At 36.2% G+C, this 22,490-nt stretch overlaps 5 protein-coding genes across 10 annotated transcripts in view; 3 read left to right on the forward strand and 2 right to left on the reverse strand.

Moving 5' to 3' along the window:
- LOC111788012 (5'-nucleotidase SurE-like) overlaps positions 1-537 on the forward strand; it is a 4,086-nt gene extending 3,549 nt beyond the window's left edge. Inside the window, exon 10 of the mRNA XM_023668147.1 lies at positions 94-537. Within this exon, the coding sequence (XP_023523915.1) occupies positions 94-192 (99 nt within the window). The 3' untranslated portion in view covers positions 193-537. The remainder of the gene's footprint in view (positions 1-93) is intronic.
- Positions 538-1,066: 529 nt separating this feature from the next.
- Positions 1,067-4,070, reverse strand: LOC111788013 (probable protein phosphatase 2C 50). The gene is made up of 4 exons (XM_023668148.1): positions 2,429-4,070; positions 2,000-2,320; positions 1,807-1,912; positions 1,067-1,723 (listed from the first exon to the last, which is right to left on the reverse strand). The coding sequence occupies exons 1-4, from the start codon at positions 3,236-3,238 to the stop codon at positions 1,389-1,391; spliced, it is 1,572 nt and encodes a 523-aa protein (XP_023523916.1). The 5' UTR covers positions 3,239-4,070; the 3' UTR covers positions 1,067-1,388.
- A 993-nt stretch (positions 4,071-5,063) lies between these two features.
- Positions 5,064-12,233, reverse strand: LOC111789328 (dihydrolipoyllysine-residue acetyltransferase component 2 of pyruvate dehydrogenase complex, mitochondrial-like). Of its 4 annotated transcripts, none has more exons than XR_002814313.1 (21): positions 11,642-11,945; positions 10,546-10,633; positions 10,202-10,278; positions 9,953-10,023; positions 9,755-9,798; positions 9,205-9,260; positions 9,056-9,130; positions 8,858-8,950; positions 8,431-8,676; positions 8,269-8,341; positions 7,985-8,082; positions 7,491-7,576; positions 7,337-7,412; positions 6,887-6,954; positions 6,738-6,804; positions 6,557-6,652; positions 6,362-6,464; positions 6,167-6,262; positions 5,804-6,057; positions 5,426-5,482; positions 5,064-5,334 (listed from the first exon to the last, which is right to left on the reverse strand). XR_002814313.1 is itself a non-coding variant. In XM_023670052.1 (20 exons), the coding sequence occupies exons 2-20, from the start codon at positions 11,678-11,680 to the stop codon at positions 5,987-5,989; spliced, it is 1,623 nt and encodes a 540-aa protein (XP_023525820.1). In that variant the 5' UTR covers positions 11,681-11,742; positions 12,130-12,233; the 3' UTR covers positions 5,564-5,986. The 4 variants fall into 4 exon arrangements, 2 of the variants coding, with proteins under 2 accessions (XP_023525820.1, XP_023525821.1); XR_002814314.1 differs by having other exon boundaries at positions 5,064-5,352; XM_023670052.1 differs by lacking the exons at positions 5,064-5,334; positions 5,426-5,482 and adding an exon at positions 12,130-12,233 and having other exon boundaries at positions 5,564-6,057; positions 11,642-11,742.
- A 1,496-nt stretch (positions 12,234-13,729) lies between these two features.
- Positions 13,730-17,361, forward strand: LOC111789330 (telomere repeat-binding factor 4-like). Of its 3 annotated transcripts, XR_002814316.1 has the most exons (8): positions 13,730-13,972; positions 15,011-15,210; positions 15,633-15,717; positions 16,012-16,095; positions 16,395-16,680; positions 16,773-16,815; positions 16,894-16,951; positions 17,228-17,361. XR_002814316.1 is itself a non-coding variant. In XM_023670056.1 (7 exons), the coding sequence occupies exons 1-6, from the start codon at positions 13,823-13,825 to the stop codon at positions 16,802-16,804; spliced, it is 837 nt and encodes a 278-aa protein (XP_023525824.1). In that variant the 5' UTR covers positions 13,730-13,822; the 3' UTR covers positions 16,805-16,815; positions 17,228-17,361. The 3 variants fall into 3 exon arrangements, 2 of the variants coding, with proteins under 2 accessions (XP_023525824.1, XP_023525823.1); XM_023670056.1 differs by lacking the exon at positions 16,894-16,951; XM_023670055.1 differs by lacking the exon at positions 17,228-17,361 and having other exon boundaries at positions 16,773-17,058.
- Positions 17,362-17,815: 454 nt separating this feature from the next.
- Positions 17,816-21,766, forward strand: LOC111789329 (eukaryotic initiation factor 4A-8-like). The gene is made up of 5 exons (XM_023670054.1): positions 17,816-17,973; positions 19,341-19,410; positions 19,565-19,671; positions 19,851-20,281; positions 20,875-21,766. The coding sequence occupies exons 2-5, from the start codon at positions 19,343-19,345 to the stop codon at positions 21,508-21,510; spliced, it is 1,242 nt and encodes a 413-aa protein (XP_023525822.1). The 5' UTR covers positions 17,816-17,973; positions 19,341-19,342; the 3' UTR covers positions 21,511-21,766.
- Positions 21,767-22,490: the final 724 nt, after the last annotated feature.

Raw genomic sequence — 22,490 nt, forward strand, 5'->3', positions numbered from 1 at the left:
TTTTTTTTTTTTTTTTTTTTTCCTTCTCAGATTAACTTTCTTTATTTTTAACTTTTCATACTTCTGATGAAATAAATTTCCTCTGGCGAACAGGTTGCAATAACCCCCTTTTCCCTCGCCCCCAACATTGGTTTGGACATCCAAACAGCTGCCTCTGATTGGATCTCCACTGCACTTCATCAAGCGCAATAAATCAAATTCCTTTCCGGTAGCAATGATTTGTGTACATCTAAAGTTTGGCTCACTACCCTACATTTTTTTTTCTTCTTTTGTGGGTTTCGCATTTCTGTCAATTGTTTTACCAATTTAGCCAGTTCATTCTGATTACGGCTTTCGTTTCTTCATTGATATTCCCCACCCCCTCGGTCTTGATATATCTTAGTATCTAAGTTCCCTATTGATTACTAGAGTGTAGAACAAGAACTTGCTTGCTGCAATCTGTTTGGCATGTTTTATAAAGTGCCAGTTTGTAAACTGCAAGTAGAAATATTGTGGTGGTCAGGTTCGCAATTATTGGTTGGTTCTGTTTCATTTTAATCTCCTACGTTTTCTGTAGTATTTTTATTTTTTGTTTTTTAAACCTGTCCTTTGAGCCTTTGAGGTGTTGCAGAGATTCATTAGCTTGACAATGTTACATCATTAATTTTTGCGAGACGGAACTTGAAGCATATTTGGTAAAATTGTGGTGATGTAAAATAAATTCTCGATTCACCTACTTTTGTGTTCATGTTTGCTTTAAACTTATTTGTTATGTAGCATTCAACGAAGACTTAACATAAGAGGGTCACTAAAGATGAGGATACTTCTTCAACGTTTCTGAAAGATAAAATAAGAAACTCTTACCGACCATGTATAGGTGGCCATTCATGGTTTGGCTCCATCCGGACAACACAATCGCATCCAAATTTGGAGGCAAATGAAATGAATATTTTAAGGAACTTGTAGACGATCCAAGAAAAAGATATAAGAAATCAACACACTAACACAACCCAGGATACAAAGGCAATGTTGCTCTCCAACCCTCTATCCCCAGCATTGAAAATTAATAATGAAGTAACAATATAATATGAGCAGAACCAAATACTTACATTATCCCCATAACTTTGGAATTGGCTAAAACAAACCAAAGAATAGATGGCATCATCAAGTATTCGTATGGTGCACTCTGCACTCCAAAAGCACAGATTACAACTTTTCACTACAGATGCTTTCTTCTTTTTTTTAGGGTGAATTTCCATGAGGAAGTTCTATGATACATATACAATTTTTCTATATTTTGGAAATGATTAAAACTCGAGAGAGTACAAATGGATTAAGTTGTGAACTGCTACTCGAGATATCGAGCTATGAACTTGGAGGGCAAGTTCGGGTTGATAAACTCTTTGTTCTCATGATTTGGTCTTGAACTTCCTTTGAGCTTTCAAGTCTACTACAATCACAGAGATGTTGTCTTTGCTTCCCTTTTGGAGAGCAAGCATTGAGAGGTAATCTGCTGCAGCTTGTGCAGCTGGGTCAACTCCCATGCCCCGATCCGTGAGCGATGAAGCTCCGTGTTTTTTGTGCCAAAGAAGAATCCGCCTTCGAGCCACTTTGCAGACTTCCTCATTTGTCATCACATCCCACAGGCCATCACTGGCTAAAATAAGACATTCATCTTCTTTCGCTCGAGGAACAAACATGACTTCCGGGTCGGGAATGATCCATGGCTTCAAATATCTATCACCTGTTACATATGTAAAGATTGAGATTATCTAATGTTGATACACAAGCAAAAGCTAAAAGATTTGATCCAAAATGACAACCTACCAATGGATCTTGACATTGCAAGAACTCCGAACACACGATGTCCATTCCACTGGATGACCTTGCCTCCAGACGATTCAATCCGAGCGTATTCATCTTCACGATTTGGCTGTGGAAAAATTATATTTATAAATTAGTTCCTTCACAAGATAGAGGTTGCTCTATCATTCTATATGGGATCGGATGCATAGCATACTTTATGATCGACCGATAGCGCCATCGGTTCTTTGCCACGGCATAGAACAGCTCTAGAATCACCACAGTTTGCAACTATGATGTGTGATGAACAGACCAAGGCAACAACGGCAGTAGAGCCAACAGTTTCCGGGGCAACAGGTTTGAAGCTACCAACTTTTCCTTCTATTTCATCATCCACTCTAACAAAGCAATTGTTAAAGGTTCTCTCCCAATCCTTCTCCCAGTTTTCTCCATTGCTTCCATTATTTAGATTTTGCTTAAACCCTTTAATCTCTTCAGCTAATGCTAAATGTACGCGCTCTCGACAATAATCCGCAACCTACACGAAATAGAACTTTTCTTGATTCAGAACACGACGCCGAATTCGAGAATAATCTAAAGCTAAGAAAGCAGCAAATTAGCTAAGTGTTTGGTAAAGAAGTGTTACCTGAGAGCCGCCATGTCCATCATAAACACCAAAAAAATGGCTGTTCAGATGTGTTAAACTTTGACCCATTCCATTAAGCATTCCATTTCCCACAAGCATTCTGATAGGAACCTTAGAAAAACAAGGAACCACAGCAATTGCATCCTCCATTTCTGGTCTTCTACCACAAATCGATACCGACCCCCAAAGGGGTACACAATCCCGCTCAAAGACACTCCGAATGCCTTTATGAACACCATCTCCCCCTTTCGATTGGAAAACCACCGCAGGGACTTTTAGCTCTGACGATGTCGATACTTCTAAATCGGAGCTTACTGTTGCCACGATAAGTTCACTAGTAGGAGTCTTCCCTGATTCCACCAAGATAATAGCCTTGGCAACAACATGACCATTACTGACATCTCCAATCTTGACAACTTCTTGTACATTAAGATTAGAACCACCATCAATAGCAAACAACCCATCATCTATCATTTCATCAGGGTCACCCATAGTAGATAAGGTAGCATCTTCCTTATCGACAGTCAAACTTACGCCATTCGTCGGCAACAAGCCCCAAAAACCGTCTCGACCTTGACTACTATCACTTGGTTGCGACACGGTTATGCTATCGACTATACCACTAAAACCATGGCAACTACCATTACTAATAGGACCCGAGTCAGCGGTCGATGCAGAGAACAAATTTACCTTGTCTGTCACCAACTTTAGCCGCGTAAATTCGACATGGCTAGGACTTCCTGATGTATCAGACTTTGGATTGCCTAAACTAAGGGTCAAAGAAACAGAAGAAGGCATCTCTTCCATCATTCTTCACTAATCCTTCAGATAATCTATGTATCTATCTATCATCCAATTTCTTTCACTATCATAACATTTTAGCAATCAAACTTGACATAAACTAGGCTGGTTTAACCTCTAACACAAACCCACAACGTTTCAACCAAAAATCAAATGGCAGATTCTGAATAGTGTAAGCTTAAAACAAGCAGAACAAAAAGCAGCCACCAAATCCTTAGATCTATTTAGGAACAGTGGATCTAAGCTTGCAATAATTTAAATTCAATCAATGACAAAACAACAAATTCCACCAAAAAACTTCATCAAATTCTTCCGCCTTCTGATAAGAACAGCCAACTATCAACAATCTTTTCTCCGCTATCAGTTCTTATATACACAAGAGTATGAGAAACGAGTATCTCTAACATTTATCCAAGTGGAAGGATGTAAATCAAAGTGAAATCACAAGTGGATGGATCTAAAACAAAGCGAAATCACAAGAAATCCCCAAAAGGGTTCGCCTCTTTTTTCTCATAAAACTTCAGAGTTTCCTGGATCCAAGGCAACCCATCAAAATCCGATCCAAACCCACGAATCTTCTTCTACCAAAACCTTCCTTCCTTCTTCTTATTTAAAACCAAAACGCCAAAACCCACACGGAAATGAACTAGAACGAAAGGTTTGAAGATCCCATTAGAACAAAAAGAGCAAGAAATTAGGCAAAATAGCAATAGAAGAGAAGAAGAAAATGAGCAACGATTAGTTTCCCACCAGTTGAAAGTGTAGGAGTAGAATCCAGAGCTCTATAATGACTTTGATTCTATATTTATCCTCTCTTTCACGGGAGAGAGAGAAAACGATGGGAAATTTTAAAAAATCCTTTTTAATAATAATTAGGAGGAAAAAGGATTGATTTTTGTTTATAAAAAAATGGGTGAGTTTTTGATTTGGGAAAATGCAGATCCATTGAAGGACACGTATGGAGAATAAAAGTAATTAGGTTGCATTGTTGAAAGCAGTCCGCGACAGAAAAATGCTCGATTCATACCACCAAAGGATTATTAACTCATGGATCTTTCATGAGAAAAGCCACGTGTCCACATACTTTCCTATTCCTTTTTGTGGAAAATTTTAAAAATTAAAAATAAAAAAAAAAAACAGAAAAGTCCACTGGGGACCAATCATGTCGATGGCGTATGGACCTGTCAAAAAGGAGGGTCGTTTGGGCAAATGCCACGTGGACAACTTTGCTTTGTCATTCACAAATTCGCCTCCTTTTTTCTTCTTCATCTTCTCCCCTACTCTCACGTAACAACAAACCTAATATATTTCTTTTTTAGAAATAATCAATCAGAATGGCGGTGCTAAATTAATTCTTTTTTCTTTTTTTTTTCTACATAATATATGTGTATAAAGAAAAAGGGAATTACATAGCATTATTTTATTTTATTTTATTTATTTTTTATGTCAGTTCTTTTGGATTGGATGAATCTGAGTTTAGTTGAGAGATCTTGATACCCTCAATCAAATTCATGTTGTTTTATATGATTTCCATCTATGAATTGAATTATGATTTCCATCTATGAATTGAATTATTCACAGGTTGATTTTACTATCTAAGTTCGATTATTTTATAAAAGATTGTAATTTGTGTAACTTGTGATCGATTCGGTAGATGGGTTATGTTATAAACTTGGGGGTCTACATAATTTATACAAAATTTCATATATTTTGTACCTATCAAGCTTAGAATGATTCTCCCTTCCACCTATATGTTTACTCTTTTTTCCTTTTTGAAGAAAAAGAAAAAGGAGGGTTCAACTTTATTTGTTGAGCTCATTCACGATTGTGCAGCTTTAGATATAAATTCTATTTGTGAGTAAAATTTGGAATGTGAGAGATTGGCGTTTAAAGCATTATCTTCTAGTTTTTAAACTAAATTAATTGGCACACATTTTGATGTAGCTCAAATGCATGAATCCCATCGCCCCCCATTCGCACCAAAATCTCCTTTGGGGAGTGAAACTCTGCCATCCAACTTGCAAGACTTCATACTTTCGGCTTCTAATTCATCAAACTTTATGTCACAATGAGGCAAACCGACGGAGAACTTCAAGCTCGATTCTCTGCATCAACTCATCAAACTTATATCTGCAGTTTCAGTTACAGATGAATGGGTTACAATAAAACGAAAAGCTCTAGTATCAGAGAACTTACAACCGGGGCAGGTCGATTGAGATATCGTATATCAGATCACTTACAACCGGGCGAGATCTATAGAGATAACGTATATCAGATCGAAAGGAACTGTTGGCTTTAAAAAAAAATAATAATAAAGCTTAGATCATTCCAATAAGAGTTTAGACACATTTCTATCTCCCAGCTCTTCACAAATTACCTTATTAGAAGATGGGAAATAGATGGAAGCAATTGACTATATTATCAGCCAATGAAACATACAAAAAAAATCCTCTTCGTCTATCCGTTATTGATATGAAAATCAACCAATCGAGAGTATGTGGCCGGTTTAGAACGAAAAATGAATTACATCCTAGATTCGTTTTGAAGTTGAATTCCTCAACAATGACTATATACCTTATTTCTGTAGTCTATATGCAAACTTCAAATCTCCTTGGTTACGAAAAAGGAGACTAAGGATAAAACTGAAGCTGAAAATAATTTGAAAAGAGAGCTGAGGTCGAGTTCATATCTTTCCATATGACTGCTTATGTGACAAAACGATAATTTGTTTGATGAGAACCGGAGAAGTCGATCAATCTATAGCAACATTGATTCAGGATTCTCGATGTAGCCCTTGAAGGCTTTGAGCCATTCCGCACCAATTGCCCCTGAACAAACAATGAAGAAAACAATGTAACATAATGCGCTTACACTTCTCATTCAAATTATATATAGAATCTTAAACGACTTCAGGTCAGAATTCTGTAATGTTTCTACCATCAATAACGCGATGATCACAGCTCAACGTGACAGACATGAAGGAAGCAAACTTGAATTCTTCAGCGCCTGATCCTGGTATGACCCTCTTCTCGGCTGGCTCACGATTATGTGTGAATGGTGGTTAATAATTTTTTAGAGCAATGAAAAAATGAAAAATACTTCGATATCCAGAATGACAAAGGGTCCGCATACCAGAGCCAACAGCAAGAATGCCCGACTGTGGAGGGTTGATAATGGCACAAAATTGTTTGATGCCAAATGGACCTCCCAAGTTGGACACAGTAAAAGTGCCTCCCTACAAAAGGATTAAACTACTGATTAAAATCCCTAAACCATGAAAAAAAAAATTAAAAAAATCTTGTCCTACGCATCAAAACAACATTCCACCTCATAATCTTCTGGTTTTAAAGTGTTCTCTCTCGCTTTCTGCGCCAATTTCTTGACCTCCTCAGAAATACTAGATAAACCTTTCTTGTCGGCGTCCTGTAAAATACACGAACTCAAATCTTCTATAAAATGGTTATAAAAGCCTAATATTTCACCAGCATCTACAAAGACAACTACTGACCCTGATAACTGGAACATAGAGTCCGTTGTCAGTCTGCACTGCAACATTAATATTCACGTTGTGATACCTGGATGAGTGGACCAAGAAAGAAATTCACATCACAATGTGGTAATGAAAATAAGCAAATATCAATTATTCTTATAGCTTACTGTCTAATATAATTGTCCGTCCATGAACTGTTGCATTGAGGGACTTTCCTAAGAGCCAAGGCAGCAGCCTGCAGCAACGTTCTTACTGAGATTAAGATGATTTTTTAAAGAAAAAAGGGTGGGTTTGGATAGAAAGGTTGTCGAGCACTGTTCCTCTATTTCCTTTACCCATAAGAAATAAGAACTTCCAAACATTCAAATCACTTGGGAAACAACTAAAATACAAAACGCCAATCAAGTACTTCACATCAAGCAGAGAATGGAAAGGAAGGAAGGTACTAAAAGTTTTAGGCATGCTGCTTTCAGTTTTTTTTCAAGCAAAAAAGAAGGGGAAAAAAGGCAAAGGTCCTAGGAAAATGATAAGACAAATTAACATTTAAAAGTTCAAACTGATGATATGCTTCGGTACAATCGAACTACATACCCAGTTATATAATGCCTTTAAAATACCTTAATAACAAGATCATTAACAGATAACCTCTTTCCACCAGATGCTTCTTGTAATGCATTTAGCTGGTTTCTCAAACTACAAAGAGAACAACAGCTCATTAAGTTAAATCTTTGGTTAATATTTAGCTGCAAAAGGTATGGAGAAATTACTTACTCCATGAGCCTGTCAACGCATGCATCTACGGATAAATAATAATGAGGAATGGTTTGCTTTGAGAACAGTAATCGTGATGCTGTAACCTGTTAAAATTTTGAAAACATTAGCTCGGGGAAACATGCACCAAATTGGAGTATTTAGGAGGTATTGTCTATCAATCCAATAAAAACAATTTGAATATGAAAATGGAGATGCCACTAACAGAGCATAAAACAAATACAAGTAATTTATTAATAGAACATCCTAACAGTTGAAAGGTGTAGAGACTGACATAAGCAAACACACAATTGCAGTACTAGTGTGTTCTTGGAACATGTGCAAGCTTGTATGTGTTGCTAAAGAAAAAGGAAACAAAGAGACTGACAACATAGACGAAGGCACCGCAGAGTGAAATGGCACCATATTACACTAAAAGCTGCCAGAAAATACCAAGAAATCCTATTATCATGTAGTGTATGGGGTGAGAGGGATGGGGAGAGGGGGTGGCGGACCTTTCTTATTTGAGTATGTGGGACATCACTGTAATCCAATGGTGCACCTGCTGCATCCTTGGCTTTGGGGGCTGTGGTTGATTCCTTACCACGTGAAGCTAGAGACATAAGGTAAAAGATATTAATGGGCCACAATTTAACAAAAGAAACATATTAATGGGTATGTAGACAACAGAGATATTCACGGTAACTTAAATATAAACAAATATTAACAGATAGAAGACAATAGAACAATAATAAATAAACTGTCGGAACCACTGCCCAGCATAAAGAAAATGAGTTACCCAAGTAATCTTCTATGTCAGCCTTTACAATGCTCCCATCAGGACCTGTTCCTTTGACACTTGAAATGGGTACCTACACTCAGAAAATTTAAACTATAAACAAAAAGAAATTACAAATATAAGTTCCCAAATTTTAATTCAGAAAGACATTCTCCAACAAACATTGTTATCTTCTGCTAATTTTCTCGCCAGAGGACTAGCAAAAATACGCTCTCCATCAGAAGCAGGGCCCTGCTTAACAGTCTTTGGCTCGGGTGAACGAACTGGTTCCTCAACTGCTTCTTTCTTGGGTGAGCTAGGGGCAGATGACTCAGCAGCTGCAGCACCAGCACCAGAACTTGATGAAGTGGGTTCATAATCTTTAAACTTCGCTATATCCTCTTCATCTTCAACAGTAACGGCAATTACCTAAAGAAGAATGTTTGTGTCAACCACATAAAATGCAGAAAACAAAATGTCCATACGCCTCTATTTAGAGATATAGCTTACAATGATGGTCATTGCCATCATACGGCAATCACTCCTTTTCCCCTTCTACTTTTCACAGAGGTAAGAGGGAAAGAGAACTAACAGAAAGCAATATCAATACCTCGCCAACTTTAATTTCCTTTGCTCCGTCTCCATGAATTATCTTAGCAAGATAACCTTCCTCCATGCATTCCATTTCCACTGTTGCTTTATCCTTCAATTATGCAGAATCAGAAATTATAGAGCAATATTCCTACCAACTAAAAGGCAGTAAAAAACTACTTTCAACTTCCGACTGCAGAAAGGTATTAGAATATACTGTTTCAACTTCACAAAGCACTTCCCCAGGAGAAAGTTTATCTCCCTCTTTTTTCAACCACCTTGCAATGTTGCCCTGCATAACAAAGAGAACAACTTAGCATTTATTTAACAATAAATTATTCAACCAGGTTGGTGAGCCTAAGCTACCTCTGTCATCGTAGGGGAAAGCGAAGGCATTCCAATCTCTTGATGTGGGGGAAGACCTGAAGCATGTTGCATGATTCTAAGTAAAATGCATATATAAAGAAAATTTTCCTCAGGAAGTTAAGATGAGCATGAAATATATCGTTGATAATAATACTGTAACAGATTAGAAACGAAGGACATTAATTCTTAAACACAAAAACTAACAAAACATTTATAGGTACAAATTTATTTAAAATTATAGATTTTTAGTTTGTATCTCCGTGGGAGTTAGAGTGGATATTTCTGCAAAAAAACACATATAACCCACTTGCCATCTAGAAACATTTGAGAGAAGAAAATAATCAGAACAAAATTTAACACAAAAGACAATTCCATCACTGACAAGAATATAGTTAGAGTTGTTTCTAATGGAAAATGGAAGTATACAAATACTATATGTTTTTTGACAAGTCAAAATCTTGCTATATGCGCAGATCATCAATTAAAAAGAATAAAACAAATTCATGCATGTCTGCAGAATGAAACAAGAATATAAGACCACATAATGTACCTGAGCCAGAGGAAAAACCTCTCTTTGATTTTGTCAGTGAACTGCTGTGGGGGAAAATAAGACACATCAGGTACTTTGGTCATGATCAAATTATAGCCCTAGCACCCTACCTTACAAACAAATGCACAGACGGATATATAAATGAGTTTGCAGGTGTGTGTGTGTATGTGTGTGCATGTTGTGTGTTTAGATACTAACCCAGAAAAAGGATTCCCAATACTGGTTGTCGTCATTGAAACACCTCTATTACATTGGAGAAAGTGCGGTCTCTACAAAGAGAAGAGCACAATTCAACACAAAACAAGTTACACCAGAAGTTATCATGCACGTGGTAGCAAGTGACAAGCTATAGCAGAAAATGGAAGAAATTATGACAATAACATTTCAGTCAGCTAAAAACTCAGATTGATTACTTCATGAACAGGCAAAGTGGTGGTTACAACTCACGTTGTTAAAGTTGACAAGGTTCCTAATTGCCCCTTTTTGGGAAGACTGGTAACCGCGGCCCTGGATCTTCCAAATTTCTGTAAAACAGCGACCTTTGTTAGGGTAACTTCAATAGTCAGCTTCCGGAAGCACTCAATTTAAAACAGTAAAGAATAATCGAGACGATAATACATCTCGTTAAACTAACCCAAAAAAATTCTGATTAAACACAGCAATTGAATACCAAAAAGTAATCAAGCACAATTCTTAAAAACTTCAGATGAGTTCCAAAAATGCCCTTGTGAAGGAGTTGGCAATAGACCTCTCAAAATAACAAACCTGTCTCACCATGAACAACTGCTTACCATCTTTTTTGACAATAGAGGACTGCAAATCCTCTGAAAACCAGCGAACGGCACTTGCTTGCCGAAGTAACTTTGGAGCACCTCTTAACTGCACGAATAAAATGAATGGGTTAAAATTTCTGGTTAACACCGGGAAAATTTGCCTAACCCCTTGTAAGAAGACACAGTTTCATGAAAATAAAGTGAATCAAAGGAAGTAAAAAGTACAAAGAGACCTGTATAAATACAGGCATGGAAGATGTGTAAGAAATTTCCTAATAGTCACATTGGCAAATATAATTTAAGCATTTAAATGAAACAAATGATGCCATGTTTAGTTTATGAACGTTCATCCAATGGCTTGTCAGTATGTAACGACCAATCAATCAACAGGAAATGTCTTCCTTGGCTTTGAGTAATGGACGTGATATAACTTTTCGACATAATTTTACAACAGAGAGATCAATGGTGCCTGAGATAATAAATCAACATAAAGTTTAACTGTACATCAATGAGCATGAGTAACTGTTCAATCCCATAATAATAGATAAAGAAACCCCCTTGAGCTAAGACTTAGATCCAGCATGAAGGATTAAAACTAATAACCAACTTCCCCCCACCCCACCGCATCCCACGCCAAAAAGAAGCGAAAACCAAATATACAACCAGCCCCGTAAGCTTATTTGTGGAACCAGCACTATGAGGATCGCTAAGGTCCAATTGCACGAGGAATGGAAAATGAAGAAAGAAAATAAGAGGACCATAGAGTACCGTACAAAACCCAAAAGCACTATTAAAATGAAACACCCATTAGAAATTTAAAGAGTTCATGAATAAATGGTTTAATTATGGCTTGGAACTGCATAAGATATTGATCTTCGCCCATTCAACAAAGCATTTAGATTTTGTGGGCAATACCATTAAAAGTCTATGCGAACTTAACAACCTCGAAACAAAGTAACAGCGCTCCTGTTTGTGCAACATGCATATGACACACATCACGAAGCTTACACCCGGAACGATTCAGAAATAAATTAATTCCATAATCAAATTAGAAACAGATGAATAAATACGCCACAGGGTAAGGAAGTGCTGAGATATTCGCATTGAACCTCACCTTTTTCGAATGGTTGACAATTTGCGATGCATAACCCATATTGTCTGGCGCAAACTACACAGAAATAAGTCGTCCAAGAACAAATGGAGATCGATCTGCAGCTGAGATGATGAACAAAAAGTTCCAAATAAAATTAAAATTGGAAGTACGAAGAACTTAGGGTACGGTTCAGTAGCAGATCTCTGACACCAATTCTATTCAGCTTGATTCACGTTGAGGCATTTCTTTTTTCTGCTAGTTTTCCTTTATTTCTTTTCCTCCGCATGTTAGGTGACAACTAGGAGTCTGCACGGTTCAATTCGATCTGGTTTGGACCAAACACCAGTGATCAAATCGAACCACTCAATTCTCAAAAATTCTAAACCGATAAATTTTAGATTTACTTTTACTTTTAGCCGCCGACAACAGTGTGGCGGCTACCCTCGGGAAGCAAACGGCCGCCGCCGACCGAAGAGTGAGACCAAAGAGAGTGCAGTTGAGCGACTTACCGTGTGGAGTGGCACGGTTGCCAGCGGAGAAATATGACCGTCACCGGCGAAAAGTGGGGCGGCTGGAGAGTGAGAAGGATAAAATGGAGATCAAAGACCGAGGGAACTGGAGAAATAGAGAAGGGGCGGGCTGGAAGCCGAACCGATTTTGTCTAAAATGGCCGGTTGGGACCGGTTGCCTCGGATCGATTCGGTTTAAATTATTCAAAAGCCAAAAGTAATGGAGCCGATTGTTAGGCCGGGCTTTACTTATATAGGCAATTGGAATTTTACTTTTTGTTTTTCTCAACATACTTGGAAACCTTTCTTTTTTTTTGTTTTCTTTTCTTTTTTTCAATATACNCTTTTTTTTTGTTTTCGTGTTGCTGTGTTTTTCTTTTTTGCCTCTTTTCTCCTGAGGTTGTGCTAGTACACGAGCCTTACGTACGAGTCGACGTAATAACCAAATACACACTTCTAGCATAACTAATTAATTGCTNATTGATATAATAATATATTACACAAATTGTAAACTATGTTTGTAAGTAAAACAGATGCTAATACATGTATTTCAAGTGATTATAGTTAATCAATTGTTAATTTCAAATCCTCTCCACAAAAATATTAATTTATATACTTTTTTTTACTTTTTTTTTTAATTGCCCAATCAAATAAAATGAAAATATACCTTATTTAGCAACTGATTTTTTTTAACAAAAATTAATTAAAAAAATAACATTCGAATCAAAAAAAAATAATTTTGGGTCGAGTTGTCACACTAATATATATAGATAAATAATATACTTTATTGAGACTTTTGTCATTTATAATGAACCCTAACATCATACAAAGTTTTAAATGGCAATGACATAAAATAGAGATAAAAGAGAATATTTTACGATATAAGTAAGGTAAAGAAAAACATTTATAAAAATCTTTCGATATCTTTGAATATTTTGGAGATGCATTTAATAAACTTTCATTTTTCAATAAAATTAATTTGTACTCGACAGATACCAATTAATAATAGCGTTCATTTAAATTTTAAAATAAAGCTCTCTACATTCATAACTATTTTCAATTATTTTAATTTAAAATCATTTCAATAAAGAAATAATTTCCTTTCGTAAATATTACCAAATAAAATTATCACTTAATTGCTTCACGTGGTTATCTTATTTTTTTCTATAATAAGATCTTTACATTTAAATTAATATAATTGATATAATTATTACTTTTGATTTTTAACTAATATAATGTTAGAAGACTAGAGGTATAAATTCATTTAAAAAAGAAAAGAAAAGTAGAGACCTTAGTTTAATTTAAAGAAATTTATAATTATGCACACGGCGGAAAGGCTTAAGACATAATTCTAATAAATATCAAAATTGAATGGATGCAACTATTAGTTTTAAGTGCAATTTAATTTTTGTTTATATAAATTGTTTTTTTAAAGTAATATTAATAATGGAGACCGTTTTGGGCCTATATTTTGGGCCGGCCCATTACAGTGAAAAATCCAAGAACACGACAAAAAAGGAAAAAAAAAAAAAAAAAAAACAANAAAAAAAAAAAAACGAAAGAAAAATGGAAGAAACAAAAAGAGGCCGAAGCATCGACGGCTATATTTGTTGTTGTTTCAAGTATCAAACCCCAACGAAGCGAACTCTTCCTCACGAAGTGATTTTCGAAGAAACCGAAACGGCGGATCAGAATGGGAAACCAGAAGCAGAAGTGGACGCAGGAGGAGGAAGAGGCACTTTTGGCTGGCGTACAGAAGCACGGTCCAGGGAAGTGGAAGAACATTCTCAAGGATCCTGAATTCGCTCCGTTTCTCACTCATCGCTCTAACATTGACCTCAAGGTCTCCATTTGACTACCTACACTTTCCAATCCCCTCTCTACGTGTTTCTTCGTGTTTGGTTTGCCAGTTTGGATTGTTATTTAGGGTTTTAATCATGAACTCGAGGCGGAACTGAAATATTGCGCGAAATTTTTTGAACCTTAGGTTCGGTTTGTTTAGAATCCAATTTTATTGGCTCGGTTTACTTGCTACTAATGTAGCTAAACTTACTTGGTTGAATGGTTTAAGATGGAAGAAGTTGGGTTTGTTCTTAATGTTTCTAACTAATACAAGTCTTTCCCCAATGCTCTCCAATGGTCTTTTACGTTAGTTTTTGGACTAAATTTTAATTTATGGTTTGCCTGATGTACTGGTTTTGATCAACTGAGCAATGTAAGAAGAAGACTCCTGAAAGTGGAATTAGAGAGAAGAAAGAGTTTGATTTGGTATTTAATGATTAAATATTATTAATATGATGGTGCGTTTTTGTGGATTGCTTCAATGGTAGCCGTGAACTTGATTGATCGACACTTTTTGCCGTATAGGGGTAATTCTGAGTTCATAGGATAAGGTTGTCTTGTGCGGGGAGATTCATGACGATGATCATTAATTACCCTGAGTCTTAAAGTTATGTATGAATAACACTATTCTAGTGTGCCCCAAGTAACTGATGTATGGCTTGCAAACCTAAGCGTGGCTCAATTGGGTTAGGTATTAACCCTTCGACCAAATGGTGAAGCCGTGAGTAACTACACATGTTGCATTGACAAAAAAAAAAGAAAAAAAAACTAAAAAAAGAAAGTGTAACAGAGGTATGAACTGCATAAGATGTTCTTAAAGTTCGTTCTAGATGCATTTTTGAGATCATTTACGTTCCAGCATTACTCGGAACAATGGTGTTATGGTTTTATTCGCCTTGGATTTAAGGTTTAAAATCTCTTGATTAAAAACCTCACCCAGTTCCTGTAACTTTAAAATATTGTATACTCGAAATAGCTTGACTGCCTAACTACTAATATCTGCAACTATTTATCTCTATTGTGTTGCTTGTATACTCAGGATAAATGGCGTAATTTGAGTGTCAGTACTGCTTCACAAGGCTCAAAAGAGAAGTCCAGGACTCCCAAAGCTAAAGCTATTGTTGCTGCCTCAGTTTCTAACAACCAAAACTCTGCTCTTACTAAGTTTAATGCATCTGCTGATGCTGCAGGAGAAGATCCACCAAACAGCGCCCCACAGGATGGGAAAAATGTCCCAAGGTCTGTTTGTTTCATTGTACTTCCCTCTTTCGATTACTTATAATGAGGTGCATTCAAATATTCGTCATAAAATATGTTAAGCCCCAACCACCACCACCTAAAAAGAATATACAAATAATAGAATGAAATTTATGTGATGAAGAGATGTTCTAAATGACATTAGAAAAAGAAGGGATCATTATAAACATGCTAATTTATGGTCCTAAGTATTAAATGGAGTTGTTCGACTTATTTTATGCATGAGAGAATTCACCTATTACTTATGTAACTGAAAGGAGCAAATAGTATTTGATCAACCTCGAGGGAAATTTTACTCATCTGAACATGATAAACGGGATGTTGTGATTTACCTTTTTTTATTCATATTCACTTATTATTTCATTGATGTCTCGTCATTGGTCTTATAAGAATCTGTTGACCAGGTATCATACAATGATTTTTGAAGCTCTTTCAACCATAAAAGATTCAAATGGATGCGACATAGGTACAATTGTTAACTTTATTGAGGTAAGATGGCAGTCTCTTTTCTATTCTTCTCTTCCTTTTCTTTTTATTGAAGGAGAGATGGCAGTACTCCTATTTGTGAGAATGATCTGCATGGAGATCACCACATGATATAATATTACTCTTGTCAGACACTCATTTTTCAAGAAGGTTATTCCAACCTACCATTTCCGTACTAGCATTATATATTTGTGAAATATGAGCTTGCTTCACGCTTTCTTAGCTGAATTATATGTTATTTATTAACATTAGTGCTGTATTACATGATACGTCAACTGTTGATTTCATATGATGCAGCAAAGGCATGAGGTGCCACAAAACTTTAGAAGGCAATTGAGCTCAAAGTTGAGGAGGCTTGTTTCACAAGGAAAGCTAGAAAAGGTGAATGATCTTTTCATTTTCGTATTGAATCAGTTCTGATGGCAGTTTATCTGTATGCTGTTATTTTATATGGTTTATCCAAGTTATGTAGTTTGATTATATATGCTTTTCTTACATCTATATCCCCTTCCCTCACCAAAAGAAAAACTATTTATGCTTGTCGGAAAAATTAAGAACATTAGTGATGACATGGGATTGTGATTATGAACATTTTTGTAGGAGTTCAAATTTATGAACTTTTTATGCCTGTCACTTGTATTACATGTGGGTTTCTTAACCATCTCTCTGCCGTAATACAGATTCAGAATTGCTACAAGGTAAAGAAAGACAATTCACTGGCAGTTAAAACTCCTACACCCAAACAAAAGGATGTCAGGCAACGAATGTCGCAATATACTATGGGAGGGTTGATGCCATCAGGGGAGACGGTGGAAGACGCGGCGAAAGCAGCTGCCTACAAAGTTGCTGATGCAGAGAACAAATCTTTCTTAGCTGCGGAAGCTGTGAAGGAGGCAGAGAGAATAGCAAAGATGGCTGAAGATACAGATTCTATGCTACAGATTATAAAAGAGATGTATGAAAAATGTAAGTTCAAGCCTTGATTCCTCTTGAACAAGCTCTGCCTCTTTGAAACGTTTAAAACCAACCTTTATTTTTCTCTGTGCAATGTTTTGCAGGTTCTCGTGGGGAAATTGTTCTCTTGGCTTAGATAAATCGCTTGTAAGTTTAATGGCCAATCCAATCCATCGCTGTTTTTGTAATCCGCATGTAAATTCTTCAAGCCAGTGGAATTTTCAGGTTTCTTCATGCATCCCATCAAAATTCCCCGTCGCAATCAAATCAAATTAATTTATAGGTAGAGATCCAATATTTCTCTTGATGTTCCAATGAGCTTGTGTTGCTTCCATTAGAATTTGGTTAGAACATACCCAATTTTCCTAAGCAGAGGGGAGATTAAGTGCATATTTGGTTCATTTTTCTAAAAGTAGATTCTTTTTTTCTCTTCTTTTTCAAACAAAGACAATAAATACAGGGGTGTGCGTTGGAACTGCATCTATATTCGCTGCATTTAGAACAAAGTACAGACATTTTTGGCTAATTTGAATCACTTTCTCATCTTTTCCTTTTTCAGCTGCTGATGTTAACGTTCAAGCTAATTTGATTTTGAGTTGGTAAGCTCGAAATTTCGGGCTCGATTGCTGTTTTATTAATTTTGTAAAAATTCAACAACTTCAAACTACTTTTACCCTTGATATGTTCATAATACGTGCAATTCGTAACATGATCTTAAGTTATTTCAAGTAAAATGAATTTGAAAAAAGGTCATCTCGATTCTAATAATTTATTTTATGTTCAATTGATTATGTTAAGTACTATAAGGTTGGATTTTGTTAAAAGATTTGAAACTACCATTATTCTAATATTTCATAGAACACGATTTGAGCTCCAATTATACTTAAATCAACATTGAAAAAGAATGTAATTTAAAGATTTATTTAAAATATGAAGCATATTCTACAAACGTGTTGTAATTTAATAAAAAAAGTTAAAAAGTAATTTTATTATCTTTTTAAATTGACCAAATGACAATAAAAAAAAGTTGTTCTCAGGCAAGTCCACGGTTTTTCAGGGTATAAATGTAATAAAAACAAACTCAAGGGCAAAATCGTAACTTCAATGCGCATATTTGTAAGCTGAGGCCAGAAGGCCAAGGGGGCCGCCTTAGAAAACCTAACGCCCTCGCATTATAACTTCACACCTTAAGCATTAGCCTCCTTTCAACTCCACGGCGCAGATCCGAGGAGTTTGTGAATCTCTCGCTATCTTCATACGCTTTCCAATCTTTCTCTCAATCCTTCGTCTCTTACTGATCTACAGGTTTCTTTCTATTCCTTTAATACATCTCTTCTTGTTATTTATTCATCTTCTATGTTTTTTTCCTTCTTGTTTTAATCTTTTTGGTCACATCTTGCTTGGATTCAGTGAGTTTTTCCCTTTCTGTAGTCGCTCAAACCGGTTTGTACTAGATCTGATATCGTTTTATACGGTGTGTACGTTTTCTCTATTCATATTTTTGTTATTTTTGTTTCTTTGTTGAACGTTCATGCTGTCTTCTTTTTTTTGGTAAAATCTGCGCCCTATGATTGGCGAATAGGTTTTAGATTATTATCGTATTTTTCATAGTGTGTTGAGATTAGTTGATGTCTTGGACATTCGCTGTGCGATTATGTGGTTTGGAGTTTAGAAAGTTCCCTAACATGGCTAAATTTTTTCCTCCAAAGCCTTTTGGTCGGTAGATGATAGGGAAGTAGCTATATCTAGGACATTCTGCTGAAGGTGGTACTGTTACAAAATTTTGTTTGATAGTTCGTGTGACGCACTTGCGCTTCTGTGTAAAATGTTTTGATGTTTCATCTTGATAATATGTCCACGCGAAATTTCCAATGAGTGTTCTCCCCTAGTTCTCATCTGTTTTTCTCCCTTTTTCTTTGTACGCTAATTATCATCCTAGCGAAAGCTTTCCTTGCTCTCTAAACGCTCGATCATTCTTTTATAACGTTTAGGGAGTGGCAAAGTGGCTTTTGATACCCGAAGATCGTAGTAATAATCTATTGGCCACCTTCGTTTTTTTGTAAACGTCTCCCGGGATGAGGACAGAAAGTTAATGCATGCCCTCTGCATTTTTTGATTGCAAGTTTGCCTTTTCTGTTACATTTTCTCTTATGACTATTACCTCCGATTGGAGTCTATAATGTTCGAAAATGATTTTAAATCCTATGATTTGATACCTTAGAAACGGATTTGAATTCTTATCTTGTGTGGAACGCTCATAATTTTGTATTTGGATGGTAGATGTATAATAAAATGTAATTTAATTCGACTAGGCGTTTAATATTGATTTATTGATCGAAAATCAAAGCATGGCAAGGTTAAATCCATTTGGAATAGAAGCACTCAAGATTTCAAATCATTTTGAAATAGCTTAGAATAATAGACCGTTGGGTTTTGATGGCAATGAAAATTTCCACGATAACAAATTTGTTACCATTTTGTCAGCCAATGGGTTTTTATTTCTTTTCCCAAGTGTGATATGTTTAAATTTTTGCAATCTTCTTTTCCTCTATTCATGTTTATATTTTGTAGTGCAGAAGTTAAAGGTGGCGTGAGCTTCTTGTTTTAGATGTTTCTATACAATTTTTTTTGCCATAACCTACTTCATGTTTTATATGTTTGGCTGCATACAGATATGGCGGGTTTGGCTCCAGAAGGTTCTCAATTTGATGCACGTCAGTTTGACTCTAAGATGAATGAGTTGTAAGTTTGACGTTTTAACTTTTTTGAACATCCTAGACAATTTATTCCTACAGTACTATTAAGTTTCATTGCATATTATCTTTATTATGTTTTTTTTGTAACCTCTTAATTCTAGTTTCCTTCTCGATTCATTTTTATCTCTTGGTCAATGTAGACTTTCAGCTGATGGACAAGATTTCTTCACCTCTTATGATGAAGTTTATGATAGTTTTGATTCTATGGGCCTGCAAGAAAACCTTCTCAGAGGCATCTATGCTTATGGTTGGTATATAGCATTATTCTTTTCTCTCCTTATGCTCAAAGTTATTTTTTTGTTCTCTATTTATATTGTTTAATGATTAATATTTAAGCAAATCATGTAGTTTTTATATTTTTTTATTTTCTGTGGTTTTCGCTGGTTTGCAATATCCTGTATTATAGTTTTAACCTCGTTTATAAAGGTTTTGAGAAGCCTTCTGCAATTCAGCAAAGGGGAATAGTTCCTTTCTGCAAAGGGCTTGATGTGATCCAACAAGCGCAGTCTGGTACGGGAAAGACTGCAACTTTCTGCTCTGGCATTTTGCAGCAGCTTGATTATGGTCTCGTGCAATGCCAGGCTCTGGTCTTAGCACCCACTAGGGAACTTGCACAACAGATTGAGAAGGTTATGCGAGCCCTTGGTGATTATCTGGGAGTGAAGGTTCATGCTTGTGTTGGTGGGACAAGTGTTCGTGAGGACCAACGCATTCTTCAAGCTGGTGTTCATGTTGTTGTTGGTACTCCTGGTCGTGTGTTTGATATGTTGCGTAGACAGTCACTTCGTCCCGACTGCATTCGAATGTTTGTGTTGGATGAGGCTGATGAGATGCTTTCACGTGGATTCAAGGATCAGGTTTGTTATTTTACTTTCATGAATCTGTTCTCACATGCTTGGAAATTTTGTTCTTTTTATTACACTGTTTAGGGCGTCCGGACTGTGGCTACAAGTTGTTGCCTAGTCAGTGGTTCAAATTTAGTTTAGCTATAGGCACTATTTCCCCATGATAAATAGCATTCTGAAGAGTAATCTAAGTCGTTAATAGCATTCTGGCAGGTTTCTTTGGTCGGTTATGTACTGTTTGAGTTCTGGTTTTAAAGATTGGAAGATTGAAAGATTGTTTCCTTTTCCCTATTAGTCTAGTGTTTTTAGTTGTGTAATAATATCTTCGGAGGTGTAGAAATTGACGTAGGATGCTTTCATTTCCGGTGTTCTTTCTCCCATCTTTTCCTGAAAATATCGGTGAGGGAGTTTGTAGCTGTTCACTTATTTTGTTCCCATACGGTGTGCAGTTTTTTAATTTATTTATTTACCGTTCTCAATATATAGAATCCATCGCTATAACTAACTGAATGGTTCACTTTTCTCATTGCATTGGAACTAATCATGTCTTGGAGTTGTGGTTTCAATCTTGAAACTCCCCTAACAAATGTATATCCCAATTGCAGATTTATGACATTTTCCAGCTGCTACCATCCAAGATTCAGGTTGGGGTCTTCTCTGCTACAATGCCACCTGAAGCTCTTGAGATCACCAGGAAGTTCATGAACAAGCCTGTAAGAATTCTCGTAAAGCGTGATGAGCTCACCTTGGAAGGTATCAAGCAGTTCTATGTCAATGTTGACAAGGAAGACTGGAAACTCGAGACCCTCTGTGATCTTTATGAGACTTTGGCCATCACCCAGAGTGTCATCTTTGTTAATACTCGTCGTAAAGTGGATTGGCTCACTGATAAGATGCGAAGCCGTGACCACACGGTTTCTGCTACCCATGGTGACATGGACCAGAACACCCGAGACATTATTATGCGTGAGTTCCGTTCAGGCTCTTCTAGAGTCCTCATTACTACCGATCTATTGGCCCGTGGTATTGATGTGCAGCAGGTTTCTCTAGTTATTAACTATGATCTGCCAACACAACCAGAGAATTACCTTCATCGTATAGGAAGAAGTGGACGTTTTGGAAGAAAGGGTGTTGCCATCAACTTTGTAACTAATGAGGACGAAAGAATGCTATTTGACATTCAGAAGTTTTACAACGTGGTAATTGAAGAGCTGCCAGCTAATGTTGCTGATCTCCTGTGAGAACGGAAATATTCTGGTGGGTCAAGTCAACAAGGCATCTGGTTTTCTATTCTCTTCTCTTCGAAGACTCAAGCTTTTCACCTCTATCTTTTTGCTCTACTCTAGTGTCTTAAATTAATATTCTTGAACCTATCTGACCTTGGAAAATGGTGTGCCCTGCACCACTGCAATATAAAGATTGTCAAATTGCTTTTCTGGTAAAATATGGGCCTTTTTGTTTCTGTTGGGGTTTTGTATTGTATTTGAGGCTTTTTTCTGTTGTTTGCCTTTTTTTTCCCGAAGTTATAATTACTCGTTGTCTTTTGCTCTTGTAGGTCTTTGATAGTTTTTTTGCCATCTTTTTTTCCTGTGCTACCGACTTTTGCTCCATCCAGACGTAGCAATCATATTCTGGGTCAGTGTTGGCACTTGCAATTAACCATCATTACTATGCTCGAAAACAGACTTCAATTAATCTACATTTATAATGTATGGAACATTAAAATGGTCAAAATGTCCCTTTCTATCTCAAATTATAAATAATGCAGTTGAGTGCACTTGATTTTTATGAACATTTCAGAACCATTTTTGAATTTCCATTTATAAGGGATTTGCTAGTTATTAATTTTTATCTAACATTTCATACTTGCAGTGCAAAGGTTCTGAGATACTTACCAATGTGAAACAACTAAACACTATTTTGTGAGAAATATTCAAATTCGGTGAAATGTTTCGGTGAAATTTATACATTTAACACATTTACAATAGGATTCGAATTTTGTTTGTCTTTTACTATATTCACTAAGAATGTACTAAACTAAAATGGTGATAAAATAAAATCTTTAGTTTGTTTGTCTTTTACTATATTCACTAAGAATGTACTAAACTAAAATGGTGATAAAATAAAATCTTTAGTCATGTGTGCAAGACCTTATAACCTAAACACGAACACGAGAACTATATTTGGAAATTTTGAAGCATTAGGTGAAAAAATTGTGTTA

This window comes from Cucurbita pepo, chromosome LG02, assembly GCF_002806865.2.
Source record: "Cucurbita pepo subsp. pepo cultivar mu-cu-16 chromosome LG02, ASM280686v2, whole genome shotgun sequence".
NCBI lineage: Eukaryota > Viridiplantae > Streptophyta > Magnoliopsida > Cucurbitales > Cucurbitaceae > Cucurbita > Cucurbita pepo.